We start from the raw sequence: 26,154 nt of genomic DNA on the forward strand, positions 1-26,154 counted from the left end.
AAAAAATTAATTATGGTAATGGACGTTTCATTTCCGACACAAATTGTATATGGAAAGACCAATCGCAACAGACTTGGCCAGCTGACCAATCAGAGCAGCGTAGGCTATTGAAGGGAGGGGTTTACAGACCTTGAGTTCAGAAATACTTTGAATTAACTGTTTCGAAATCATTGAAAAATGATTCTAATATTAAATGTATATTCCGAGAAAATTACAATGTTTTCTGACCTTAGATCAGTTGTTCTCAATCCTGGTCCTGGTGGCCCCCTGCTCTGCATAGTTTGCATTTCTTTGCATTTTAATACAACTGATTGAGATCATCAGCTCATTAGGAGAGAGATCCATGAGCTGAACTAATGAGCTGATGATCTCAGTCAGGTGTGTTAAATAAGGGAGAAATGCAAAATGTCCAGAGCAGGAAACCCCCAGGACTGGAACTGAGAACCACTGCCTTAGATGCATTTAAACCTGTTGTAGGGCACTCCAACAGAATATTAGGACACTTTAAAATACCATATGACCTGCTCTTTAAATAAAACTGGATATACAGTTTAATATAAATAAATGCAATACAATAATTCATGACAATAATTTCATGAAGTAGTATGGATCTTCAAATAATTATGAGATTATTAAATGATAAATCAATAATAAATAATTAATTATTTATATCTTCTCAAGAAATTAAGATGCACTTCGATTTTAATGTTTAAAGTGTTTTTAAATGAATTGCTGGCCACAGGAACATAATCCTGAGATACTTTATGTAGCCTATTATAATAAGGCTATAAAAATTATACAGTGTCCCTAAGGCACTAATAAAAAAGTGTGGTTAAGATTTAGCACTAGTTGCACACCAAACAGCCACATAATACAAACCGTTTAAAATCTTTTTTTCTGAATTGCATGGAACCATAATAATATTAACAGCCCTAGAAGAGAAATGTGCTCATTCCAGTGTCTGCTGAAGGGGTAATGGAAATGGTGGGTGATTCTTGGCTTGCTGTGTGTTAATTGCCATGAGCAGGCTGTGTTTCCCGCAGGAGCTGTGGGTGTGGGTGCTAGTCAGCGTGGGTTAGGTAGTTATAAATAGTGCCACCAGATTAGCCGAGCATCTGAGAAGCAGACAGGAGATCGGAAAAAAAACAGAATCCTGTGCCAGTTTGGCTCAGCCTTATGGGTGCGACCTGGGATCCCCCTGTCCACAGTCCACCAAAATTGTCTCAAAATACAATACGTCATAGTCATGTTCAGGATGTTCATCCATATACAGGATATCTCATTATCTCAGAAAAAAAGCAAAAGATGTCTGAATCTCAGACAAGCTCAAATTGTGAAATAACTATATTTCTGAGTAGCATGGTGGTAGTGGATCAGCTTTTCTTTTTGTTCCTGCATTCTGAATCTCAAGCTCAAATTGGAAATATAACTTCTGAGGATCACTGTTCCTGGATCAGAAAAAATGACGCCGCCGCCACTAAACCTAGTAACTCCATTGGCTCCTCAAATTGTCAGTCAAACCTCATTATTCCTCCCACCTCTGCCTCTCTTGTGAATGAAGTGTGGCGCGCAGTTTGGAGCATTGCAGTTTGTTTGCAGTCTGAAGGTAAATAAAGAACTGTTGATTGAATAAGTACAGCATTTTCTTTACTCAAGAAACATTTTTAATGGCTAATGTCTTTTTGTATTTGAGGAGCGGCGAAGAGTATCTTAATCTAGCATTTGTTGTCAACTCACAGTAAAATAGCTTGTGTAAAGCGCTGAATCTTTTATAAGATGATACTTTGGCCAAATAAAAAAAAAAAAAACTGAGCGCCCACACAGCGACAGAAACCTGTATAACCTGCAAGTTCATGAAAATGTAAATGCGATGCTGTACTAGTAGCAGCTCCATTTGATGTGGCGTTAATGACAGAAAAAAACATTAGCTGGTCAAAATCTTCATACTTGACCTTGATTTTGGTGAAATGTCAATAATATAATGACACACGCAACGATGCAAATAAACATAGTCCAAGTTATCTGTATGCATATATATCTGTATGGTAACACTATACAATAAGATTTCATTAATGTTTGCTAATGTATTAACTAACATGAGCTTATACAATGAACAGTACATTACAGTATTTATTAATCTTTGTTGATGTTAGGTAATGAAAATACATTTGTTCATTGGTAGTTCATGTTAGTTCACAGTGCATTCACTAATGTTATCGAACACAAATTTTGATTTTAATAATGCATTAGTAAGTGTTGAAATTAACATTAATAAATGCTGCATAAGTATTGTTCTTAGTTCATGTTAACTAATGTTAACTAATGAACCTTATTGTGAAGTGTTACCATTTATATAAATGTATCTGTTTACAATAAAGCCACAATACCAATTACCAATAGGAGATTTCAATTTTATTGATCACTGAGAGAACACTGACTTGGATTTGATGTTGGTTCAATACAAAAATAATATTTAATAGCTTAGATGTAGTAAACTACTTTTGCCATGTTGCTGTAGCTTAGCTTGCTGCATTTCTCAGGGCTGTAGCTTTAGTGTAGTGAAGCTTCAGTTAATGAAGAGTAACTGTTAGCTGCTAGTATGTACCTTTGAGGTACCAATATGCACCCCCCTGGGGTAAATACGGTGTACTAGCTTTTGTAACTTTATTTCTGACAGTGTAAGACAAATGCAGGCAGTTCTTTTCATATTTGCATAATCTTATTCACAGCAATAAGAATCTTATTTCCTTTAGTGTAAAGGTCATTGCACATCTAATCACAATTTAATGGACATAATTAACTATTTAATTATATAAAAGCAAATATGCGAGGTTTGTGTTTAGCATGGAAAATGGAGAATTATCAACATGATGTGCACTCTTCTGTATGTAAATGGGAAACTCTTGGATATTGTACACTTGTACATTTTTCTATGTTTGGAAAGACACTGAAAAGTACAGTACCAACAAAAACAGACAATATCAACATAAAAAATAACATTTAATGTATGAACAATCTTTATGAATACTTCTAGGAAGCATTGAAGAATAAGGAATTCAGCATATAATACTGAATTTATGGAAAGTAACACAGTTAATACATTCACCTACTTCAAAAGTGGAAATGAAAAATGAGGGTCCCCCTGTCCATGTGGACATTGACAGCTCCCATAAATAAATCAAGCTCAGACACTTTAAAGGCCACATTCAGGCTGTATGCCATGCCCCAGTCACGCTATGCAGAGTAATAACCCGCACACATATGCAAGCTTGGCACACTGGGCACACTTGGAGCTATACTACTAAGCGACCAGTTGCTAAGGAGACCCATGGGAAAGGGAGGGTTCTTGTTGCCATAGCAGCCTTTTCTTTTTCTCCCAACCAGTTTCCCATCCCCGTGGAAGTGACATGGGTGAGTTTTGGGGGGAGGGGCTGGGGGGATTCACTCATGCATGATGGGAGAAAGCAAAAGATGCAGGTTGCTTGACTTGACTAATAGCTGAGAAAGGAATGATTTTGGGATTTATTTCAAAGGGGTTAACTAGCATGTTAGGGATTACAACAGGCTAAAACATGGGCTAGATGAAATGTGTTGCAGTAAAGCAATCAATGATTCATTTGTGAGCATAACACTAGCTCTAAACTAATGAGCTTCTGACCTAAACGATTCCAGACTATTTTAAGGCGCGGCCATGATGGTAGACAGCAACATTATTTGCATGCACCCCTGTAGTTTTATGCTATGAGAATCATAATGTTAGATTAGGAAACATGCTAAATCCAAAACATGAATATTTAAACAGTAATGCTTTTTTGTTTGTTATGGAGCTGCTGTCTATGAAGTGCATTCCAAAACATTCACTCACACGTTTGGTGGCCTTTTGAAATGTGCATCTCAATAAATTATAATGTCGTGGAAAAGTTCATTTATTTCAGTAATTCAACTCAAATGGTGAAACTCGTGTATTAAATAAATTCAATGCACACAGACTGAAGTAATTTAAGTCTTTGGTTTCTTTAATTGTGATGATTTTGGCTCACATTTAACAAAAACCCACAATTCACTATCTCAACAAATTAGAATACTTTATAAGACCAATAAAAAACATTTTTAGTGAACTGTTGGCCTTCTGGAATGTATGTTCATTTACTGTATATGTACTCAATACTTGGTAGGGGCTCCTTTTGCTTTAATTACTGCCTCAATTCGGTGTGGCATGGAGGTGATCAGTCTGTGGCGCTGCTGAGGTGTTATGGAAGACCAGGTTTCTTTGACAGTGGCCTTCAGCTCATCTGCATTTTTGGTCTCTTATTTTGTCATTTTCCTCTTAACAATACCCCATAGATTCCCTATGGGGTTCAGGTCTGGTGAGTTTGCTGGCCAGTCAAGCACATTAACACCATGGTCATTTAACCAACTTTTGGTGCTTTTGGCGATGTGGACAGGTGCCAAATCCTGCTGGAAAATGAAATCAGCATCTTTAAAAAGCTGGTCAGCAGATTGTCTAAAATGGTCTAAAATTTATTGGTAAACGGGTGCAGTGAATTTGGTTTTCAAAAACCACAGTGGACCAACACCAGCAGATGACATTGCACCCCAAATCATCACAGACTGTGGAAACTTAACACTAGATTTCAAACAACTTTGGCTATAAGCTTCTCCACCCTTCCTCCAGACTCTAGGACCTTGGTTTCCAAATGAAATACAAAACTTGCTCTCATCTGACTCTCATCAAAGAGGACTCTGGACCACTGGGCAGCAGTCCATTTCTTCTTCTCCTTAGCCCAGGTAAGACGCCTCTGATGTTGTCTGTGGTTCAGGAGTGGCTTAACAAGAGGAGTACGACAACTGTAGCCAAATTCCTTGACATGTCTGTGTGTAGTGGCTCTTGATGCCTTGACCCCAGTCTCAGTCCATTCCTTGTGAAGTTCACCAAAACTCAAGGCTGCGGTTCTCTCGGTTGGTTGTGCATCTTTTTCTTCCACACTTTTTCTTTCCACTCAACTTTCTGTTAACATGCTTGGATACAGCACTCTGTGAACAGCCAGCTTCTTTGGCAATGAATGTTTGTGGCTTACCCTCCTTGTGAAGGGTGTCAATGATTGTCTTCTGGACAACTGTCAGATCAGCAGTGATTCTGTAGCCTAGTGAACCAAACTGAGAGACCATTTTGAAGGCTCAGAAAACCTTTGCAGGTGTTTTGAGTTGATTAGCTGATTGGCATGTCACCATATTGTAATTTGTTGAGATAGTGAATTCCAAAGTGAAAGCCAAAATGATCACAATTAAAAGAGCCAAAGCCTTAAACTACTTCAGTCTGTGTGCATTGAATTTATTTAATACACAAGTTTCACAATTTGAGTTGAATTACTGAAATGAATTTTTCCACAACATTATAGTATATATTTTAGTAGAATTATAGTAGCATTATAGAGTCATTTTTAAATAATTATTTTTCATTGCTTCAAAAATTGTTAAGGACTATAATAAAGGACTCCCTCTAAAACTTTATCCACTGATGTGTTGCTGTTGGATATTATTGAGTCCTTTACAGATTATTTGATCTTGTAAGTTTTATTTTATTCTTTGTCCTCTAAGACAATGCCCTTGCAGGCTGACTATGTAGACAGATATGAAAGCAAAAAATATTTGTCATTTCTCAAAATCTATCATATTTATCACACATACACAGTCAGTAGTATAAGTTTCCTTACTCTCTCACCATGTTGTAGTCTGATTTGTACCTTTGTATCTTTTATTCAGACTCTTGCTCACACTTGAGTCTGTTTTCTGTTACAAATATATACAAATATACTGGGCTGCAATTTCCGAAGACTTCTTAAAGCTACGTCATTCTTAAGTTATACCTTAGGCTGTACCTAATCATTAATACATGTTTCCCGAAATGTTCTTAGTTGAGTTTACCTTCTATTGGCTAAGTTATACTTTCCTAAGGTTGATCTGGACCACTCTTAGCTATACAGTACCTTATTACATTTGACAGTTCACAGTTCTTTACATCTCAGTCTATACGAATATAATTCTTAATGTGTAATATGGCCAGTGTTGAATTATTTTAACCGAAGTGTTTTAATGGAAAAAAAAGGTCATTACATTACACTGATGGCCGTTAGCTTTTTTATTAGGCTATATTATCTGAGGGCACCTCACCTGGCAAACCATTAGGCAGTAAAGGCTTAGGAGTCTATTTAAAGGGAATGACTGTGGTGGAGAGTTTGGTCCAACTATGGCAGCAATACAGGGCCTGGCTGTGCAAAATCAAATACAGCACGGGTTGGGAGCCATAGTGAATATATGTACTAAAACTTCAGTCAACCATGTCAGAAGCAAAAAAAAAAAAAAAATGCCATGAGATCTTGTTGGTCCGATTTAGATCTTGTTGGCCCGAATTTTTCTCGACAGAGCTACTGTACCTACTCAGCCCTGAAATTCAGCTGCTGGTGGCTCTCTCTCTCTCTCTCTCTCTTCTCTGCTATAGTAGCTGTTGATTATTTATTTTGCATGTTGCACTTTTATATTGAGTAGCTCATCCAACAACAGAATTTAGAGATTTACACCAATAATGTGATGCTGGGCAATCAACCCTAGTTGAGGATTAAATGAAGACACTATGGATAATATATTATGATAATATAAATTACCCTTTTAAAAACCAATAAATGTATACTGCCATAATGATACACATGTTTGGGCATGAGGTTGCTGGCTTGAAATTATATAAAATGTTCAGGGTATTTAGTTTGCAAGCTGGGTTATTTTTCTAAGATCCCTGATAAATGCAATTTCAACTATTTCTGAAGTGCTTCTTGTTGGAAAGCACTCTTACCATGATTTTTTTTTATTTGTTAAAAGTTGTTAAATGATTAAGCAAGGTTTCATGAAGGCTTGTTTCACCTTGTATTTTATGTGATGACCACTGGGAGGTGCTCAGGGTATATATCTCTTATTTTTCTTTCGTGACGTGATGTATGTTGCAAAGCGAAAGCAAAAGTTTCACACAAATTCGCTGTGTTCTAACAGGAAGTAGCGCAGTGTCTTTTTTAAAATCAACATTTATTTTATAAAGAACACTGCTTTCTCACACACTGAAGCAGATCCTGCATAGAGTGAATAAATCATTTTTGAGTACCTGGTAATGTCACACATAAGAAGGTATCTTAAGAAACCTCCTAAGGTATAGTTCAGGGAACAGTCTTCGTCGACCCTTGAATATTTACATTAGGGACAGAATCATTCTGTGATAGAAATGTGTCACCTGGTAGAAATTTTCTGGTACAGTTATTCATAATCAACTAGGTTGACTTAACTGCTAAATAATCACTCAGCGTAAAGGCTTCATCATGACCACTGCAGCCCGATATGTTATGGATGCTAATGGACTAATTAATATAAAACAAAGCAAACAAACTGTAGCCTTTTATTGTACAGCTTATAAAGTCTTTATAAGTTAGGCTAAGATATAGAGTGGCAAAAACAAAAATAATAGTTATCACGAAATACAATTATTAAAATTGTGACATTCGATTTTGGTCATACTGCACTCTCCTACTAAATGTGCCTCTGAATTGTGATTTCATCTAACATTTTAAATTTTTATTAGAAAATAAATATCAAGAGAACATAGATGAAAACTGAGAAGAAGAAACAACATGCCGCACTCCTGATGTTAGTGGTAGGAAAGCTGGTTAATTACAGATGTCCATCCCCCTCACCAACTGCTAGCTATTTCCCGAAACAAAAAAAGAAGAAGAAAAAAACTCCAATTAAGTCGCTTTGAGTTAGAGTAAACGTGCACCAGAGAGAGGTTGAATAAGAGGGAGTAGAGAGTAAGGGCAGGCGCTTTCAGAGATGGAGAGGAGAAACAAATTCATCTCTGAGATCCTGGACACGGATGCTGAAATATTAATGTGCATTTCAGCTCAGACTGCTGAGTCCAGTGTCTGCAGTAAAAGCTCTAATAAGATCGAGCATGAATGGCTGATACATGTCTGGAGGAGATTTTGGTAGTGTGCGTTTAAAAGAATGTTGAGGCAGGTTGTGACCTTCTGGAGTCTCTAGAAAAGCAAAGTGAAATTTGATGTTACAGCATAAACCGGCATGAAATTAGGTAAATACATTGATTATTTTAATTTAGAAAAGTTATTTTTGCTAATCTGCTAACTTTACTTCCCAAAGGATTGATATATCCTGTGAATCCTGACTCCCTGAAAATTGCCAGCCAGTGTAACTGAAACTAGCAGATTATTTTGTGAGGTCTTTAATGTGAAGATTCTACATTATTTTAGCACATGCCATTATTGAAATCCTTTTATATTTCTTTTTTAACTTAGGTTCTTTAAAGATTCATTCACACACAGAGCATGTGTTTTAATTCCCTGACTGTGTCTGAAAGCTTATGTTGACTTTTTAGCCTTGCTGCGCAATCAGGCAACGACTTAATGGCCAGAATTTGTGTTTAAAGGTACATCCTGAAACTGTACATCCCGAAAGGCTTCAAAGGCAGCATAACAGCCTAGTGATCTACAACAAAACTTGCTGCGCAATCAGGAGCTTAATGGCCAGAATTTTGTTTGTACATCCTGAAATTACATCCCGAAAATATTTCACCTAGTGATCTACAACAAAACAGAGAGAGCTTTGTTGATAACTAATTGAATATTTCACCAGGAATTAAAACAAGTGGAGTCAACCGATTAAAAAAAAAAAAAAAGGAAGACAGCAAACAGCAGTGTTGTAGAGAATAAGCCATTGAACCCTGTATTTTATTTATTTATTTAATTTTATTTACTTATTTATTATGCATAACTGAAACATTCTGGATGTCATAGAACAAACAAATTGCATCTAGTAAAAAGTGGCATGGGAATTGTGTTCTTCTCCATCTTTTCCCCCTGTCTCTCTTTCTCTCAAAAAAAAAAAAAAAAAAAAAAGAAAAAGAAAAAAGGGTAAGGCCCCCTGGCCACAAACTCTGACCTTTAATGTAAGTTGACTGCCACAGTGAAGCAGCAACTGTCATATTGTCAACCGAGCCAACAATAAGAGCACAAGCACCACACAGACACTTACTCAAGAAGTAAACCCTAGACAGACTCTGTGGTGAGAGAAAGAGAGTGAATCACTAATGAGTACCAAGTTGAATGACTTGGGCGAATGACAGTGAATATCTCTCAGAAGAAAGGCTAGGTTTAGGATGTGTGACTCATATGCAGGTATGAGAATTATTGTTTAAAAAAAATAGTTTACCCAAAAGCAAAAACACTTTTACTCAACTATTTATGCACACTAATGTCATTCCAAAGTGGCAAAACTTTCTTTGTTTGTTGAAAGCTGCAGAAGCAGACTAGGTTTAACATGAATAAGACCTGGGTCATTCTATAATTGTGGGTACATCTCATGTCTGTGAAGTATATTTTTTTATATACTTTCATCAATATATAGCCCTGATACTTAATTTTCTAGTACACAATTATATTTTTCCCAATCACACTACTACATGTTAAAAAAGCCATATCTTTTGTTCAAAAATGATGTTCATATCACATACAACCCTGGTATTCAGCTGTCCGATTTTGTAAAGTTGCTCATTCTACTCTGCATTTAAGCATGAAAATTACCTCAAATATAAATTAATTTCATAGTTTTGCCTTCACTTAGATTAGGTTATCAAGACATTTTGGTGTGTGCTTATTTGTGTTTATTTGTGTCCAATAATCCATTGTCAACTAAGTTACCCACTAGAAACCCCCCCTCAAAAAGGAATGGTATGTCCCATTCTCGCGTAATTTGCACAGCATGATGATGATGATGATGAGATTTCCTTTAGAAGCACATGGATGAAACACTTACAGTTCTGTTCTCTCTCTTTCCCCTAACATTGGTTAAACTAGCAAACCTGTGTCAAGAGTGGATTAATTGACTGTCAACAGTGTTACACAAGTATTATTGCTGAAAATGTAACAATATATGCAAGACAATTTAACTAAAACTTATGTTTTGGTTATGAAAATATATTTCTAAACATACCATATGCTCAGTAGTTCTAGGCCTTCATGTTGAGTATAGACCCAAAACTCTAAAAATGTCAGCTAAGTTACCTGTCAACTGTGTTACCCAGTAAAGGTAACAAGGTGGACAGTAACAAACATAGACGATATTTTATGCACATATTCCTACAGATCACCTTTATTTATATAGCACTTTATACAGTATAGATTGTTTCAAAACAGCTATGTAAGGCCATGCTTGGGGTTTTGGCATACAGGAAAGCTTTTTTCTTCACATTGTCAAATTCTAAATGTACCCCTAATTATAGAATGACCCACCTAAATTTTAGCCTGTACCTCAAATTAAACCAACTGTGTGACCTAAAAAAAATTTTGTAGCTTGTTTTTTGGTCACAGGTCACAATCCACTTTAGTTGAATGGAAACAAGCAGAGTGAACATTTTGCAAAGTTTAGCAGAAGAAAGGAAGTCTCTCGGGTTTGGAACACATGTGGTGCATAAATGACAACATAATTTTCATGCTTGTTTGAGCTATTCAAGCCACATACATAGTGACAGAAACAAGATTGAGCAATGACTCAGGAAAAAGTTTGTGAAAAAGGCAGAATTTAAAAAAAAGGCAGAATTTTGAATGTGCCCATGAGAGAGAACAGTGAATAAGTTTGGGAAAAGAGAGATGAAGAGAACAGACGGAAGATGGAACAAAGAGTTGCATAATGGTAGAGATAAAGAGGATGAGTTCATTCGGGGCTATCTGCTGGCTCCGTGCTCAGAGTTTACATGGATGGAATAGCAAACATCCAGCCTTCAGACTGACCTACTTTCATCAAACAGCACACGGCCACATCTCAACCGTGTATACCTCCCTTAGCACCTCAATTACCCCTGCTGAACACTGTGTACATCCAGTTCTTACTGCTGCAATTCTGGGCAAATCATTTCTAGCGCTATGGTGTCGTTCCTGTGTTTTTGGATTTGTTTTGACTTCATATTGAGCACTTGGTTATTAAACCCTTTCCTGATCGACTTTAGATGTTGCCTTTTGGATTCACAAGGGCTCCTGAAAACCACACACTGTAGATTTGAATCCCCCATTTACTGTATGTCAGAAAACCCAACTCAGTTTTCACAGATAATATTCTTATATCCATTCTTATAGATCTTTGACTACCTGTAGCATTTCCTGTCTGTCTGTTTGTTTGTTCTGCTGCTCTGCTCTACTGCTCAGCTCCTGACCACATTTACACCTGGAGTCATCTGGACAGTTTTGAGATTAAAGAATCAGCACACGCATGCTGCATCAAAGTGAGTTTTACTTTGGCCTTGTTTTAATGTCCTAATGCCCACAACACTTGTTATCCTCACTGTCAGGTAGTTGTTTGCTATAAAGTGTACCAGTGCAGGCTTTACAGAAGGGTGGATAGTGGCTGCAAAGGGCGCACTTGTGAACACACTCTTGTATCATAAAATAACAAATGGGGCACTCTATGTTCACATGGACTTAACAGAAACATAAAATACTAAATCAAGTGTACCATCGGCACTTTTGTTCCATATTTGTGACAGGGCCTATATCAGCCCTGCTTCCGAGGAATCATAATGAGTCTGGACCTTGGATAACCCCACCAGTTTAAACAGTGTGTCGGCTTGTCAGCAGTAACTGTGAGTGGTGTGAGATATAGCCTCTCTCAGACATCAATCACCACAGACGGCTCATAACCCAGCAACACACTGCCATGTCACAGACTCTAAATCAGTCTGTGGGCAGTTCAGTATGCTCTACAAACACCACCACAAGTTTCACTTTTATATACTCTGGATACTGCGAATATTAACACACCAATAACTGCAGTAGCCAATGGAACACTTACAGCCTGCTGAAACTAGCCTGCTGTAGTAGAGCAATACTAGGAGATAATTGCGTAGTAGAGCAACCCTTACAAAAAAGACGTTTACTCAAGTGTGCTATTAGCATACTTCTTTTAAACTAAAAATAGGAAAGTATACTTCGTCTACTTTTTACGTACTTCTCAGAAATGTGCTTTACATATTTCTCAGATAGGCCTATATACTTAAAATGACATTTAAGTATACTTGACTTATATTTAGAAAAAGTATAAGTATATTTGAGCTATACTTGTCATCTAAGAATCTGTATTTTCATTATTAAATGCTAGCAGCGCTAGTGCACATCTTCTGTACAGAATTTCCAAAACACAAGTGAAGAAGAACCAGAAACAACAATCGTCAGACATAAAACAGCATCAAAACCATAGTTATGTAAAACTGTGCAAAGTTATGGAATAAAATGTCAAACTATGAAGCGATAATAATGACTGACAAGCTTTGGGGTGTTGATCAACTCCATCTATGTTTTGATTATCATGAATAGTCTTTTTTAAATAATCTATTTATTTATCTATTTTAGCTTACCCACATTCAAGTATTTATAAAAAAGAACGCATGAAGCTAGAATAAAATGTTTTTATTTTCAAGCAGATGCCCTGTTCTTTCTTTTGATGTTTTGCATGTTCAGATATTCATATAACAAAATATATACAAATGAATACCTAAACAGGGATATAGTAGTATACTTAAAGTATGATGAAAAGTTTACTTAAAGAAAACATATGAGTATACTTGCAGTATAAATCTACTAAATTAGTAGTTTACTGAGACTATACTTCAAAGTGTACTAAAAATGCATAAAAAGTATTCAATTATTAAACTATCAGTATAGCTATAAGATCGCTTTTAGTATACATGCAGTACAAACTGAACACATAGATGTAAACTAGTTGTGTACTCAAAGTTTACTGCTGTTATACTTAAAGTATACTTAAAAATATACTTTTATATACTAAAAAGTGGACCAATTTAGTTCCAAGGAGTATTGAAATATTACACTTAAAAAGTATACTACTGATACACTGATATTTGTATGCTTAAAAATATAATTGCACTTTACTTAAGTATACTTAATAAAAAAAAAACCCTGTAGCAGTGGCTATGTAAATTTACACTAAGTGTAAATAGCAATTAGATGCTATTCACACTAAGTGAAAATAGTGTATTTTCTTAGTGATAGATGCTATTTACACTAAGTGCAAATAGCTATAGATTCTATTTACACTATGTTAAACTAGAAGGATTCTCTGTTATTAATACAACTTATGCTAATAAGCCATACAAAATGATCTGCACCTCAGTATTGTAGTACATCATAAAACAGCATGAATTAACATTGAGTGCAAACTATAATTTTAATTCAAACTATTAAATGGATTCCACCTCATTGGGACAATTAAGCTCTCCCTACTCTTACTACCCTACTCCCTACCCTATAGGGTATATAGTTATAACTCTACCCGATACTTTATTTTCAACTTTTTGATTATTTCCTTCATTTTATTGAAAATAAATGCCTTTCCAATGTGATGTGAGATTTGAAAAGGGAGAAAAAAAGTTCAGTGGAAGGCGGATTCAAACTCGGGTGAATTGTGTCAAAATGACTATGGTACATGCCTTACCAGCTACACCACTGGAGTTGATGTTTGACAATTGTCTTTTGTAGTGTTGACTAGACCAATCACACATTGGTGGGCGGAGTTAGTGTATATAGCCTCTGCCAAGAAAGCAGGCTATTTGCACTTACTGTAAATAGACACTCCAAAAACAACAACAACAAACTACTGTCAGTATTTACTAAATTTCCTGTGCATTTTTTTTATAAAAAGAAGAATATTTAAATAAATCATGCAACATATTTGTGCAATTCTGGTATTTGTGCAATTATTTAACAGAAATAATTGCATGTCTTAACCTTTGGTAGACAGTGCTGGGAAATGATCCAGCTGTGTTGGGTCTTTTTGTTTGCTCATAATCAACTTTCTGCTCCCGTCTAATTTCCCCCGTTTCGTAAATCTGGTCCTATATCACTTAATGAAATATATGGTTATAAAAACCTGTTTACACCAGGAACAATAACTTTAAAAATAACTACTATACTATATTACAGTCCACACCATGCATGTTAAATTTGTTTTTTATAAGCATGTGCTGCAGTGCCATTTGCCTCAAGATTTTAAAAGCAGGATAGATACTGATTGGCTGTCAATGTTTATCAGCTGGGAAGTGATTCCAACAATGTCATTACTCTCTGCCATTAGCTGTGGTGTTGACTTAGCTGTTCTTTGAAATTTAGAATGATTTTAAAACTATATCAATATCTATATTGTACTGCTTGTATATGCCATCGTAAAATAGCTGAAACATCATCAGCTATATTTTTTACAGTAAATGTCTGGCAACCACAATTGCCAGTTTCATTATTCTGGTCCTTATAAATGGTTTTAGGGCTTCCTTTGATTAAAGTGTATTGGATGTATACATACATACATACATACATACATGTGTATATATATATATATATATATATATACATACATACATATATATATATATATATATATATATATATATATAAAGGATTTATCTCAAACACTTGCCAAATGTCCTATTTGAAACTCAGTAATAATAAACCGGCAATAAACTGGGAAAGGAGGAAGTATTTTAACAAGTAGAAAATTATATACATACGTGTGAAAGATTACACTACATCAAACTTCACTATGGCTTGTGACTTGTTAGAGGTTTTTAACAATTAACATCTGTTTGTCTCGATGAGGGAGTTATTTTTACTGCCTCTGAAAGGTACATGAAGATTAGAAGGCTGTTTCATGTGTGTTCAGAGCTGAACATTTAGGCATACATGCTTTCATGAGATACTGAGCAGAACAGACTGCCTGCAATTAAGATGAAATCTGCACTTCCTTGATAATAAGCCATGTCTGAATTATTAACAGGAGCTGTTCCCTAAGGACTCAGTCTCCAACTGAGTTCATCAGCACACACACAAACACCCAGCACACACTGTATGTACATTCATGCTCACAGACAGCATAAAAACACTAAAATGCAAAGATCAGACATGACGACAGGCATAAATTTATACATTAAACACATGCATGGATACATGTTATTGATTAACTTGCAAATGTAAGGTATCCACCAATCAACAGGTTGTGAGATGATGCAAATTGAGGCCTGTCCCCAATTCAACTCAATATTTAAGTGCAAATAACATGTTTGTGTACAAAGTCAAAATCTATAGTTCTACCAATTTTGGATTTTCTGACATAACATATTAGGGCTTACAGTGCATAATGATTTGATAAAATGTAGCTTATTGTTTAAAAAAACCCCTCTTGAATTCATTAAATCAGCAGATGGTGAAGGTTTTCTGAACAGTCACCTTCAGAGTGTTATAGAACTCTAAAAATAATATGTAAGATATTCACCAAAATATATGAAAGCTGTCAGTGCAAGGATGTATTTAATATAAAAATATTAAGAATAAACATATTCTGTTGTTGCAGAAGTGACATTTAGCTTGTTATTTCTCTATTGTCTTCATAAATCACATTTCTCACATTTTATATTCAAATTGCTATAATGGATTTTTATAGTTTAAGAATGACAAAGGTAAAACCATAAAACTATATACACATAAAATGCATTTAAATTGGTTATGTATGTATGTGACCTTCATATAAAAGTGAGCACAAAAACAGCTGAAATCTGTTCATTAAAAAAGTCCTTTGTAGTTACTCATTCTTTTTCTCTTGGGAAAATTATTAGAAATATATATCGGATAAATAAAAGGAACTAGCATGTTTGTGTGTGGTTTATTGCATCTAAAACATATCAGATATAATAGGATGTTGATAAATATATCAAAGGACAATACACAATACTTTAAATGCTGTATTTCTGTGGAAGCGTTTTTTTTGACAATTTACGCTTGGCAAATGCTTTTATCCAAAAGTACACAATAGAACTAAATCCATGACCTTGGTGTTGCTACTGCCATGCTCCTCTGTTTGAGCTACAGGAATCTTATTTTATAGAAAAAAATGCTGCTGCCACTAATTTTTCTTCCCCATACATAAGATTTTCCACATAATTTGTTTCAGAATATAGTCATGCAGAATTGGTGCTTTAGAAGTACTAACAAAGAGCCAATATGTTAATAATAGGCATGCTAAGAATGGTTCCCTATTTTAAAGTGTTACCTTTGTTTCCTATACTCTATTGCACTATTGCAAAGAAGCTATTTATGTTTACATGTTCACCGAATCGAACTGGGGTGCATTTCCCAAAAGCGTCCTTAGCTACCTATGGTCGTTAGTTCCACTGAGCTCTATTGGTAACAGTGGAACTTGCTACCATGGTTGCTTTTGGGAAACACACCCCTGATCAGCAAATGAAAATTTCTCAGCAGAAATCTCTAGTGTTATGATATTAATCATATACTTTGTGTCAATATTCTACAGTCTTTTACACGTGTGCTGAAAGGAGCACTTCGCCTACTGGTCTCCAGATGATGCACTTTGAAATATCTCAAATAAATATCAGACAACAGATGTTATAACTGTTTTTGTATTTATATATACAAAATGTGAACTTGCTTGCTCTCTCTTTTATTTCACTGTCATCTCTCTTTCTCTCTCATTGGCTCCTGACTCTTTGCCCTGCTGCCTTGCACCATTAAAGACCTTAAAGACATGTTATAAATAACACTCTAGTCACTTCACATTACAGTCTGACTGACTGCCTGGCACCCGCACTGACCCGCCGCGCAATACCCTGGCAGCACATTACCAGCCATCACACACTGACACACACACACAAACACACTTTCCTTCCCTCTTTCAGAAAAGAATATCAACATGACATTCTTTCAAATGGTAGATTAAAAATTTTGTCAAGACACACGAACCCTAATGCACACACCCACAAGGGCATTAAGAACATTAAAAAGATACATTAATGAGGAGAGAGTCATTTTCTGTTGTGACAGGCAATCACTCTTATGCATATCCATCAATAGACCAACATTTTGCCAAAGACAGTCTAATAGGAAGATGATAAAGCTTAATAAGGTTTTTGCTTGTTTTTGTACAGAAATCATTCAGAGACTGCTTTCAAGGAGCATTTTGCATCTTTCTCTTTGTACTAAGTTTGAATTAATTAAATCTCTAATGCTAACCAAAGCTGCATTTATTTAATTAAAATAAAGTAAAACAGTTGTTGCCTGCTCAATATTTTTTTTGTGGAAACTGTGATTCTTTTTTTTTTTTTTTTCAGTATTCTTTAGAGGGGTCATTGGATGCCCATTTCCCACAAGTTGATATAATTCTTTAGGGTCTTAATGAAAAGTCTATAACATACGTCGGCTAAAGTTTCTCAATGGTAGTGTAAAACAACACCCTTTTTACCTGGTCAAAATCAGCTCTGGAGAAATCAGCCCATTTTGTTGCATGTTCCTTTAAATGCAAATGAGCTCTGCTCACCACTCTGTTTACTTTAGCCGCATTTAGCTGCGTTTAGCCGCTAAACTTGCTAACTAGCGTGTTATTAGGAAAGGCAATTGTAAACATTCGTAAAAAAACCCTTATACTTACTCCTGCTGTAAGTGAAGCTGGGTCACGAATGATTCGCACAAACATAGACAGATATATGTGGATCGGGAGGCGCATTCCCTTCACAAGCAAATGTAATCCACTGCATCTTCAGCGGCTCAGATGTCAGGAGTAAATGACGACCACTATGTTCATTATTACATCCAACAACAGAACACCTCAATCTCTTAGGAGCCATTATTGTCTACGTCCCTGCTCCGGCATCGAAACAATGGCGATTGGACTGTTACAGCTCAATCAGGGCGGGTCTAAGGTAAGATGCCAGTGTCAATCAATCTATCGTGGGAGCAGCCTCTGTCGGTGTGTCGTCACACAGAGAAGAAGATGAGAATGGTTTTATTTGAAAAAAGTTTTCAACATTAAAAATAATCTGAAATGTTTCCTGGCACTAGGTCAGTATAGTAGACTGATTTCTGAAGGATCATGTGAAACTGAAAACTAGAGTACTGGCTGCTGAAAAACTGTATAATGTTTCATAATGTTACTGTTTTACTGTATTTTAGATCAAATAAATGCAGCCTTTGTGAGCAAAAGAGACTTATTCTAATTCATAATTTCTTTAAACTTTCACATCTATCCTCTCCTTTAAACATCAAACTCGTTTACATTTTAAGAAAAGATTTAGTCAAGCCAACATGAAGTTTATCTTACAAACTTTTTAAAATCTAATTAACGTGGATTAGAGTCTTACCTAATTCTGCTATTAATTTCCATGATCAGGATCTTCTTGATTTCATTAAAAAAAAAAAAAAGTCGATATCCGTGATAAAAGTGAAGTGTGCAGTCGGAGAATGAAGAATTGCCTTTTTAAGTACAATAAAGATAAGCAAGTAAGTAATCATCACACCACTAGAAAATAGTTATTATTGTTAACATAAAATAAAGAGAATGTGGAAAAGAATAAGCCAATCCCAGACATCTTATCCTGATAAATTATGAGTTCTCAGAGGACCACTTAGTCATAATTTTCTGATTCATGAATGAACAGAACAGAACATGTTTCTGATTAATCAAAAAAAGAGTTGTTTGAGTCAGTGAAGCTGACTACACTGGACATGTGTGTATATCACACAAGGACAGCTTATAAAAAGATGTGTTTTCTTGCTATAGTTTTGTGGTACACTCTTTTTACGTCATCACATTGAAGCCATCTGTTCCTCACACAAAACTATTGTACAGGGTGCCCAAAAATCATTGTTTTACTGTTATTTTTTTACTGTTTCAACAGTCAGTGAAATGATACCTAATGAGGCAAGACAGAGCAATAGAACTTACTTACTCTGTCTCTATCATGTGGGGTTTGTTTAGTGCAACAGAGGGCGCTGTTTGCTGTACCATCTTCAAGTCATATGATCATTTCTTTTCAAATACTGTTTTGCAACTAGACCACAGAGTGAATCACAGTCAAGAATGAGCAAAATAGCATAATTTCGTCCTCATTTAAGAGTACTTGAAAGTTACTCTCAGCAGTCTTTACAGTATATAACTGTGCTGATGACTGATTATTTAGAAAGTATGACTGTTATATTCTAGTTCATCACAGTAATAAAAACTAACACAAGCCTAATTTCTGTTTTATAATTGGATGCTGACACTACAATTATTGTTTGTCGTTTTGATTTACACTCATTCTGTTAGGACAACTTTTACATTTTTGATAAAACAAAACAACAACAACAAAATAACTAAAAATAAATGAAAGTTATTTAAAATATTTTTTTTTTTATCTTTTCATTTTGTTCGTTTTTTACTTTCATTATAAATCAGTAGGGCTGTGTCAACAATTCCCACAATGGGACTGGTTGGCACAACATATAATTTTTTATTAATAAATAATAACTATGGAACTTTCAACGATATATTGGCAGCTAAACATGAATCGCCCATGTATTTAATTTCAGATGGTCACTTACTATATGATTCACTTACTATATGACTATATGAAAAAAGAACTTGATGAAATTTGAAGAAAAAACTATTGTAATACAATCAACCATCCGCCTTTAATGCTTGTCTGTCTTCTTTAAATTTTCCAATTGCTTTGCATCGTTTCAGACAGTACATGCATTTGTCAATGTCAGGTAAGAGCTAAGAAAGGCATAAAGATGGCCTTCATCATGTGGGTCAGGACGTGTCTCAACAGGTATAAAGATCTATGGCAGTGGCTGATACTAAGATAATGCAGCTAATTCCCTTTCAACACACCTCTGAAGAGCTCATTTTAATGATATGGGCTTACATTTGTCCTGAACTATGAGGGCTGAGCAGACTGAGGATCCATTGTGAGGCTGTTATCTCATTCTTTTTTTAGCTCAATCCAAGTGGCAAACCATAGTACTGATGCTATCTCATTAGATCCTCAATGTATCTTTTGTTGACACACAATTCAACGCAGTTAATCTAAGACAGTGTGTTTCTGACAAACAGTCCTTTTGTCATATAATATTTCAACATCAGGGTGTTCAACATCACTGTTCCCCCTCACAATCAAGGCAAAACAAATAGTTAGGAGAGTTTTAAAATTAAATATTTTATTGTTTACATGTCACTATGAATATGATTGGCAATAGGATTCAATAGGAGCCCATCCAGGGTGTTTCCCTAAATATTGCCCAGACCACAGATTACTCTAGAACAAGCGGTTAGGAAACTGGATGGATGGATGTTTCAGTAAGGTTTAACTTACCTCTATAAAGACTAGATTCTGAGTTAGTATTTTTATTTATTAATTTATGTAAGTATGTATGTATTCATGTATATATTTATTTTTAAATAAAACGTGAACAGAACAGAGTTGCATTTGTCTGAGGAGGTATCCACAGTACGCTGCTCAAATATTTTCTGTTAGGATCATTACTGGATGAAACACTGAACCAACAAATACTATCAAGTACTACGACTTTAGTACTATAGCTGACCATTTGGATTGGGTTACATAACAAAATATGACTTGAAAAAATTCATGCTTTGAAGTAATGCCTAAAAGACCTTGCCAAAAGTGCCAAAAACCTTTCTCATTGAAAATCCTAACTGAAAGGCATTTACTGTATCATTTGGATGCTGAATGAGACCTGTATTTGTCTGATTACTCAGCAACTGTTTTTTTTTTTTTTTTTTTTTTTTTTCAAAGATTCATTAACACTAAGCGAGACAAACATAATTCTTGACTGAGCTATACAAACATTTCATATATTTTATACTGGTCCTACCTTGGATAATGTGCATAGATCAAATAAGAGCTGAAATTACAGCATGAGGTCAGATTTTTAAGACATCCCTGAACAAAGACTGTGGTAGTTCTCTCCAAATAGAAAATAAAGGACCGTTTTAAGGTGAGCTGTTTCAGAAGTTCAGTGAAGTAAATAATACTTGTTGTTGTTATTCTTATTGTTATTGAAATCTGATGCTTGTAACTGTAAATTAATGAAGTGTGAAATTCAAATCTGAAATAAAAGAAAATTACATCGGTGTCACAGTGAATCAAGTGTTTGGAATGAATCAGTCTGATTGCAGAGTATTGGAGCAGTGGGATACTGATAATGCATGATTACATTATGCAGAGGTTTTCCTCCTAAAATGCTTTGTCCTCCATCATCATCCACTTAAAAATACTTTAACAATTTTATGTGTATTATGAAATATGCATTGTATTATACCCATATATTTTGCATACATCCTTTCTTTTTGACACCCACATTTTTCTTTGCCCATTTTTCTCTGAATTAAATAACCAAAGGTTAAGAACTAGACTATGAATCTATCTGAAATGAATAAAAGCTTCAGCAATATATATATAGTTCTAAATACAGATGAATATACAATATGGTAAAAACATTTTAATTTGCCCACTTTATCTAATATGCACACGCAATTTATTATATATTGTGTATACAGTATTATGCATATATACAGTACATATTAAATACTAAAGGCATATATTGCATTTCATGTAATGTTATGACAAATTCAGGTGGAGTGTTAACTATTTTTAGAGCAAATCGCCAAGTCAAGAACCTTGTAAGTCTAAGTTGACCAGCAAAGGCGAATTGTCATTGTGTGCATGCATGTATCATGTGTTACCTTCCATCCGGCAGAGCTGTTGCTGTCTCCTTTATCTTTGAAATAGGGCACATATCGGACCATCCAGTCGTAGATCTGAGACAGGGTGAGTCTTTTCTCGGGTGTGCTCTCGATGGCTCGAGTGATGAGCTCCGCGTAGGACTGGTTTCCCCACGCGTTCCGCCGGGAGGATGCCTTGGTTTTGCGCAGCGCAGCTCCCGTCAAGTCGTGAAATCCTCCGGCATCCAGCATCATCATCCTCCTCCTGCACGCCGGTGATGGAACATGATCCGAATCTACTTTAAATATGGAGAGATTAAGCGACAGATCCGCGTTCACCTCACATGAGAAGTCGTTCGTCCAGCTGCATGAGCGAGGTCTGCTGACCAAATCCGACTCCATATCCACCTGATGAGCCTCCGCTTCATCCTCCTCTATCATCATCATCTGTTCTTAATAAGCCGATGCCAGGTAGATGTAGTCAGGTGATTCTGTATTCTCAGAAACGCCTCAATGAGTCCACCTCACAGAGGAGGAGAGAGGAGGATGGTGTAGACGAGAGCGCATCATGTTGAAGTGAGTCTGGCTTGCTGAAATAATGGATGCATGTGTAGAGACAGCGGCTCATATTCAATTTCCATCCCGGTTTTTACTCACTCTGACCGCAGCAGCAGCATCCTCCTCCTTCACGATTCCGGTTATTGCAAGCGAAACTGGAGCAGCAACAGATGAGAGATCTTCGCATTGCACTGCGAACTAAAAACTTCACAGTGCATAATGAATGTCGTAACACTGATGTATATTTGGTAATGTCATCAACATGTTCTGTTTTACTCACTCATGGCTTGTCGGCTATTCTTATAGTGTTATTCAGAATCTGTTAATTTTTCAGTACAATGTAACCGATTATTTTTAATTAAAGAAGTTCACTTCCAGAACAAAAATTTACAGATAATTTGCTCACCCCCTTGTCATCCAAGATGTTCATGTCTTTCTTTTTTCAGTCCATAAGAAATTATGTTTGTTGAGGAAAACATTTCAGGAATTATCTCCATATAGTGGACTTCAATGGTGCCCCCAAGTTTGAACTTCCAAAATGCAGTTTAAAAGCAGCTTCAAATGGCTCTAAACAATCCCAGCCGAGGAAGAAGGAACTTAACTAGCGAACGACCTGTTATTTTTTAAACAAATTGACAATTTATATGCTTTTTAACTTCCAAATGCTCCTCTTGTCTGTCTTCGTGAACTGTTTTTTTCCAGTTCAAAACACTTATGGTATGTCGGAAAACCCCCATCTCGTTTTCTTCTTCCCCAATTTCAAAATCGCCCTTTATCGCTGCAGAAGTACTGACCCAGTGTTTACAAAATGAACATGCAAAGAAGATAAAATGCCCTTTACAAAAAAAAAAAAGGTAAAACAGCAATGTTTTACAATTTTGATGTTGAAGAAGAAAACAAGATGGGAGTTTTTCAACATACCCTAACTGTACTGACCCGGATTACATAAACTATGCATGCGCATCGCAGAGATGAGACAGGATGAGCATTTGAGGTTAACAAGTATATAAATTGTCAATTTGTTTCGAAAATGACTGCTAGATAAGACCCTTCTTCTTTGGCTGGGATCGTTTAAAGCCACTTGAAGCTGCATTTTAAACTGCATTTTGGAAGTTCAAACTTGGGGACACCAGTAAAGTCCATTATATGGGGATAATTCCTGAAATTTCTTTACGACTGAAGAAAGAAAGACATGAACATCTTGGATGACAAGGGGGTGAGTAAATTATATGTAAGTATTTTAACTTCTCCTTTAATAAGCATACTACTTTTTGGTTCATAGTCAGTATTTGCCAGTCATTCTTTAATCAGACTTGAATCTTTATTTGTGCATAGGCTGAATAAGATCAGGGCTGTGCTGACTGAGATTCAGACAACCAAATCCAGTCCGTACTAATTACAACCCAAGGCACAATGACAGACTAAAATTTCCACAGCCATTTCACAACAATATTTAATTTGTTATATTGGTTACTATTCAATTTGGTACTAGAGGGCTTTCATTTGTTATAGTGGTTATTACCATGGCACTACAGTGTCCAATATCAAGACATAATATTTCAGGTGAATGGAACCTGTTATAAATGTTGCTTCAAGGAAGTCACTAAATCAATAAATTGGACTTGATTCATTCTTTAAAGTTGTGCTTTCATTTTAACACCATAATAATTCACTTGATATCAGGACAAAACTGAGTTTAAAGGAGACTCGGTAACCCTCCTCAGCATATCTAACAAAGATGACTTTCAGGGATAAAATCAAGTCAGACTATTTCACTTTACACTCTTTTAAAGCCCTCCTATTAAAAGTGTTAATAAGTACCATTTAGGTATTGATATGTACACTTTAGGTACTAATTTGTGCTTTGAAAGTACTAATATACACCCTTTAGGGGTACAAAGATGTACCTTTTGAAAGGGTACCACCCCATGACAGCTTTTGTATCTTTTTTTTCTGAGAGTATTGGTGTTTGAGGTAGTTGGCATGTTCTACCTTATATTTTATTAAGGACTATTAAGGATAAAATAATGATGATCAAATGAATTCATTGTTTTTTCAGTTCTTTGTTTTGGCATGACAGTTGTGTTCATTCCAAATACAGTCTGTTTACTAAAGATCAGAGAACAGACATGTTTAACATTACAGATCAGTCCTGCAAAAAGGATAGAATTAAAGGATTGAAGGGTAGAAACACAATTAGACATTCCAAGAGTGACATAATTTACCACAATCCAAATCCTTAAAACATCCACATACAAGCGTTTTATTGTCTCCACCCAACACAGCCACATTCACATTACACAACACACCCACAGAAACCAAGAAATGTGCACAAATAACTGTGAGCTCACACTTATCATATTATCATGCTCTACACAGAGCGTATTAATGGACTAGGGCATTGTATTGATTAGTACTATCATTAACTTGTTGAGCCTCTTACTGTATTATCAGTACAAGAAAAACAAACGTGTAATAAAATAAATGTTAATAACAAAAGATAAACAAAAGTAGTCAACACAACTACTAAATGAATGCCATGAATGATAAAGAAATAGGAAGCATAAAATGTAATTGCTATGACAGTGTTATGCTATCTTAAGGAATGAGAAACTGTTTGTTGGGTGAAGAACCTTATTATGCATCAAACAAATAAATTCAAGATTATTTGTTATTAACTATAATCAGCTGTCTGATGTAAATTAGAAAATTATATACTGATAATATACAACAATGCTAAGATATCTTGAAAAAGGTTTGTTTGAGTTGCTATTTATCTTCCCCATAGTCAAGTGAGCAGTCTTTGGTGACTTTTTCCACTAGTTGTGTGACTTTTTTGGTTTTGTGTGACTTTTTCCACTGGTTGTGTACCAAGGGAGTAGATTACAACCAGATTACAACCAATCCTAGACCTGCAAATTTTGAACCAAGATGTTCAAGAAGCACATTTTGACGTGTTCACCAACAGGATTAGTTTTTTTCAGTGACAGCTCTGGAGGACGGGTATTTCCATGTCTTGAGTTTACCTTGACATTGTGTCTTCGGTTTGCTTTCAAGGGTCACGCATACCAGTACAAGGTCCTCCGCTTCAGGTTGCCCATAACCTCGCATTTTCTCAAAAGTCGCAGAGGCTGCTCTTGACCCTTGGGCATCCACATTCTCAGTTTGCTTGATGACTGGCTAATTCTAGCTCACTCTTAAGATCTATTGTGCATAAACAGGAAACTAGTGCTCAAACACCTTAGCTAGTTGGGGCTTCAGGTGAACTAGAAAAATAGCAAGCTCTCTTCAGTACAAAGCATCTCTTTTCTTGGGATGGAGTTGGACTTCTGGAGTTGGCCATGACAGTGTGTCTCACGAATAAATGTGCCTAGTTGTTCATCTAGAACAGGTTTCCAGGCATGTTGTTGTCATCACAACAGATGCATCTGAGTCAGGCTGGGGCACCATACAGTATGAAATGGGCACACTGCCTTGGACTCCTGGACAGGACCTCAACTGCACTATCATATCAATTGCTTTGAGTTGCTGGCAGTATTACTGGCCCTGCAAAGATTTCAGCAGTCAATTCAGAACGGACAGCTGTTACAAGATCAGAAGGAGGTCAACACATAGTTGCATGTGCAGGTGATTAGAACTCTGGTGATTCAGATCATGTGGGAGGAGTTTGGGCTGAAGACCACCACAGTGGCATTGGAGACCTTAATGGAGCACAGAGTGGTTAGTAACAACCTCCTTAGTTGTACAAAAAGACACAAAATGTCAGCTACTATCACTGGAAGGGCAGCAAATGGTGGAAGAAACTCTGAGGATGCCGGGTATGAGAGTGATGAGGCTGCCAGGTTTAAAAGCAATAGGCCACAGAGATGGGGATGCCGGTGGTCCATACCGACATCAAAGGAGACAGAGGAGCTCTGCATCCGATGGAGCTTGAGGAAGCATGCTCCACAAATTTTCTCAAAAGTCCCT

At 36.0% G+C, this 26,154-nt stretch overlaps 1 protein-coding gene across 1 annotated transcript in view; it reads right to left on the reverse strand.

The window, feature by feature from the left end:
- The window catches only part of foxo6a (forkhead box O6 a), a 31,558-nt gene extending 9,055 nt beyond the window's left edge, over window positions 1-22,503 (reverse strand). The window contains exon 1 of the mRNA XM_051130534.1: window positions 21,649-22,503. Coding sequence (XP_050986491.1) covers window positions 21,649-22,074 — 426 coding nt within the window. The 5' untranslated portion in view covers window positions 22,075-22,503. The remainder of the gene's footprint in view (window positions 1-21,648) is intronic.
- Between the last annotated feature and the right edge of the window lie 3,651 nt (window positions 22,504-26,154).

The sequence above is a fragment of the Labeo rohita genome, chromosome 16, assembly GCF_022985175.1.
Source record: "Labeo rohita strain BAU-BD-2019 chromosome 16, IGBB_LRoh.1.0, whole genome shotgun sequence".
Taxonomy (NCBI): Eukaryota; Metazoa; Chordata; class Actinopteri; order Cypriniformes; family Cyprinidae; genus Labeo; species Labeo rohita.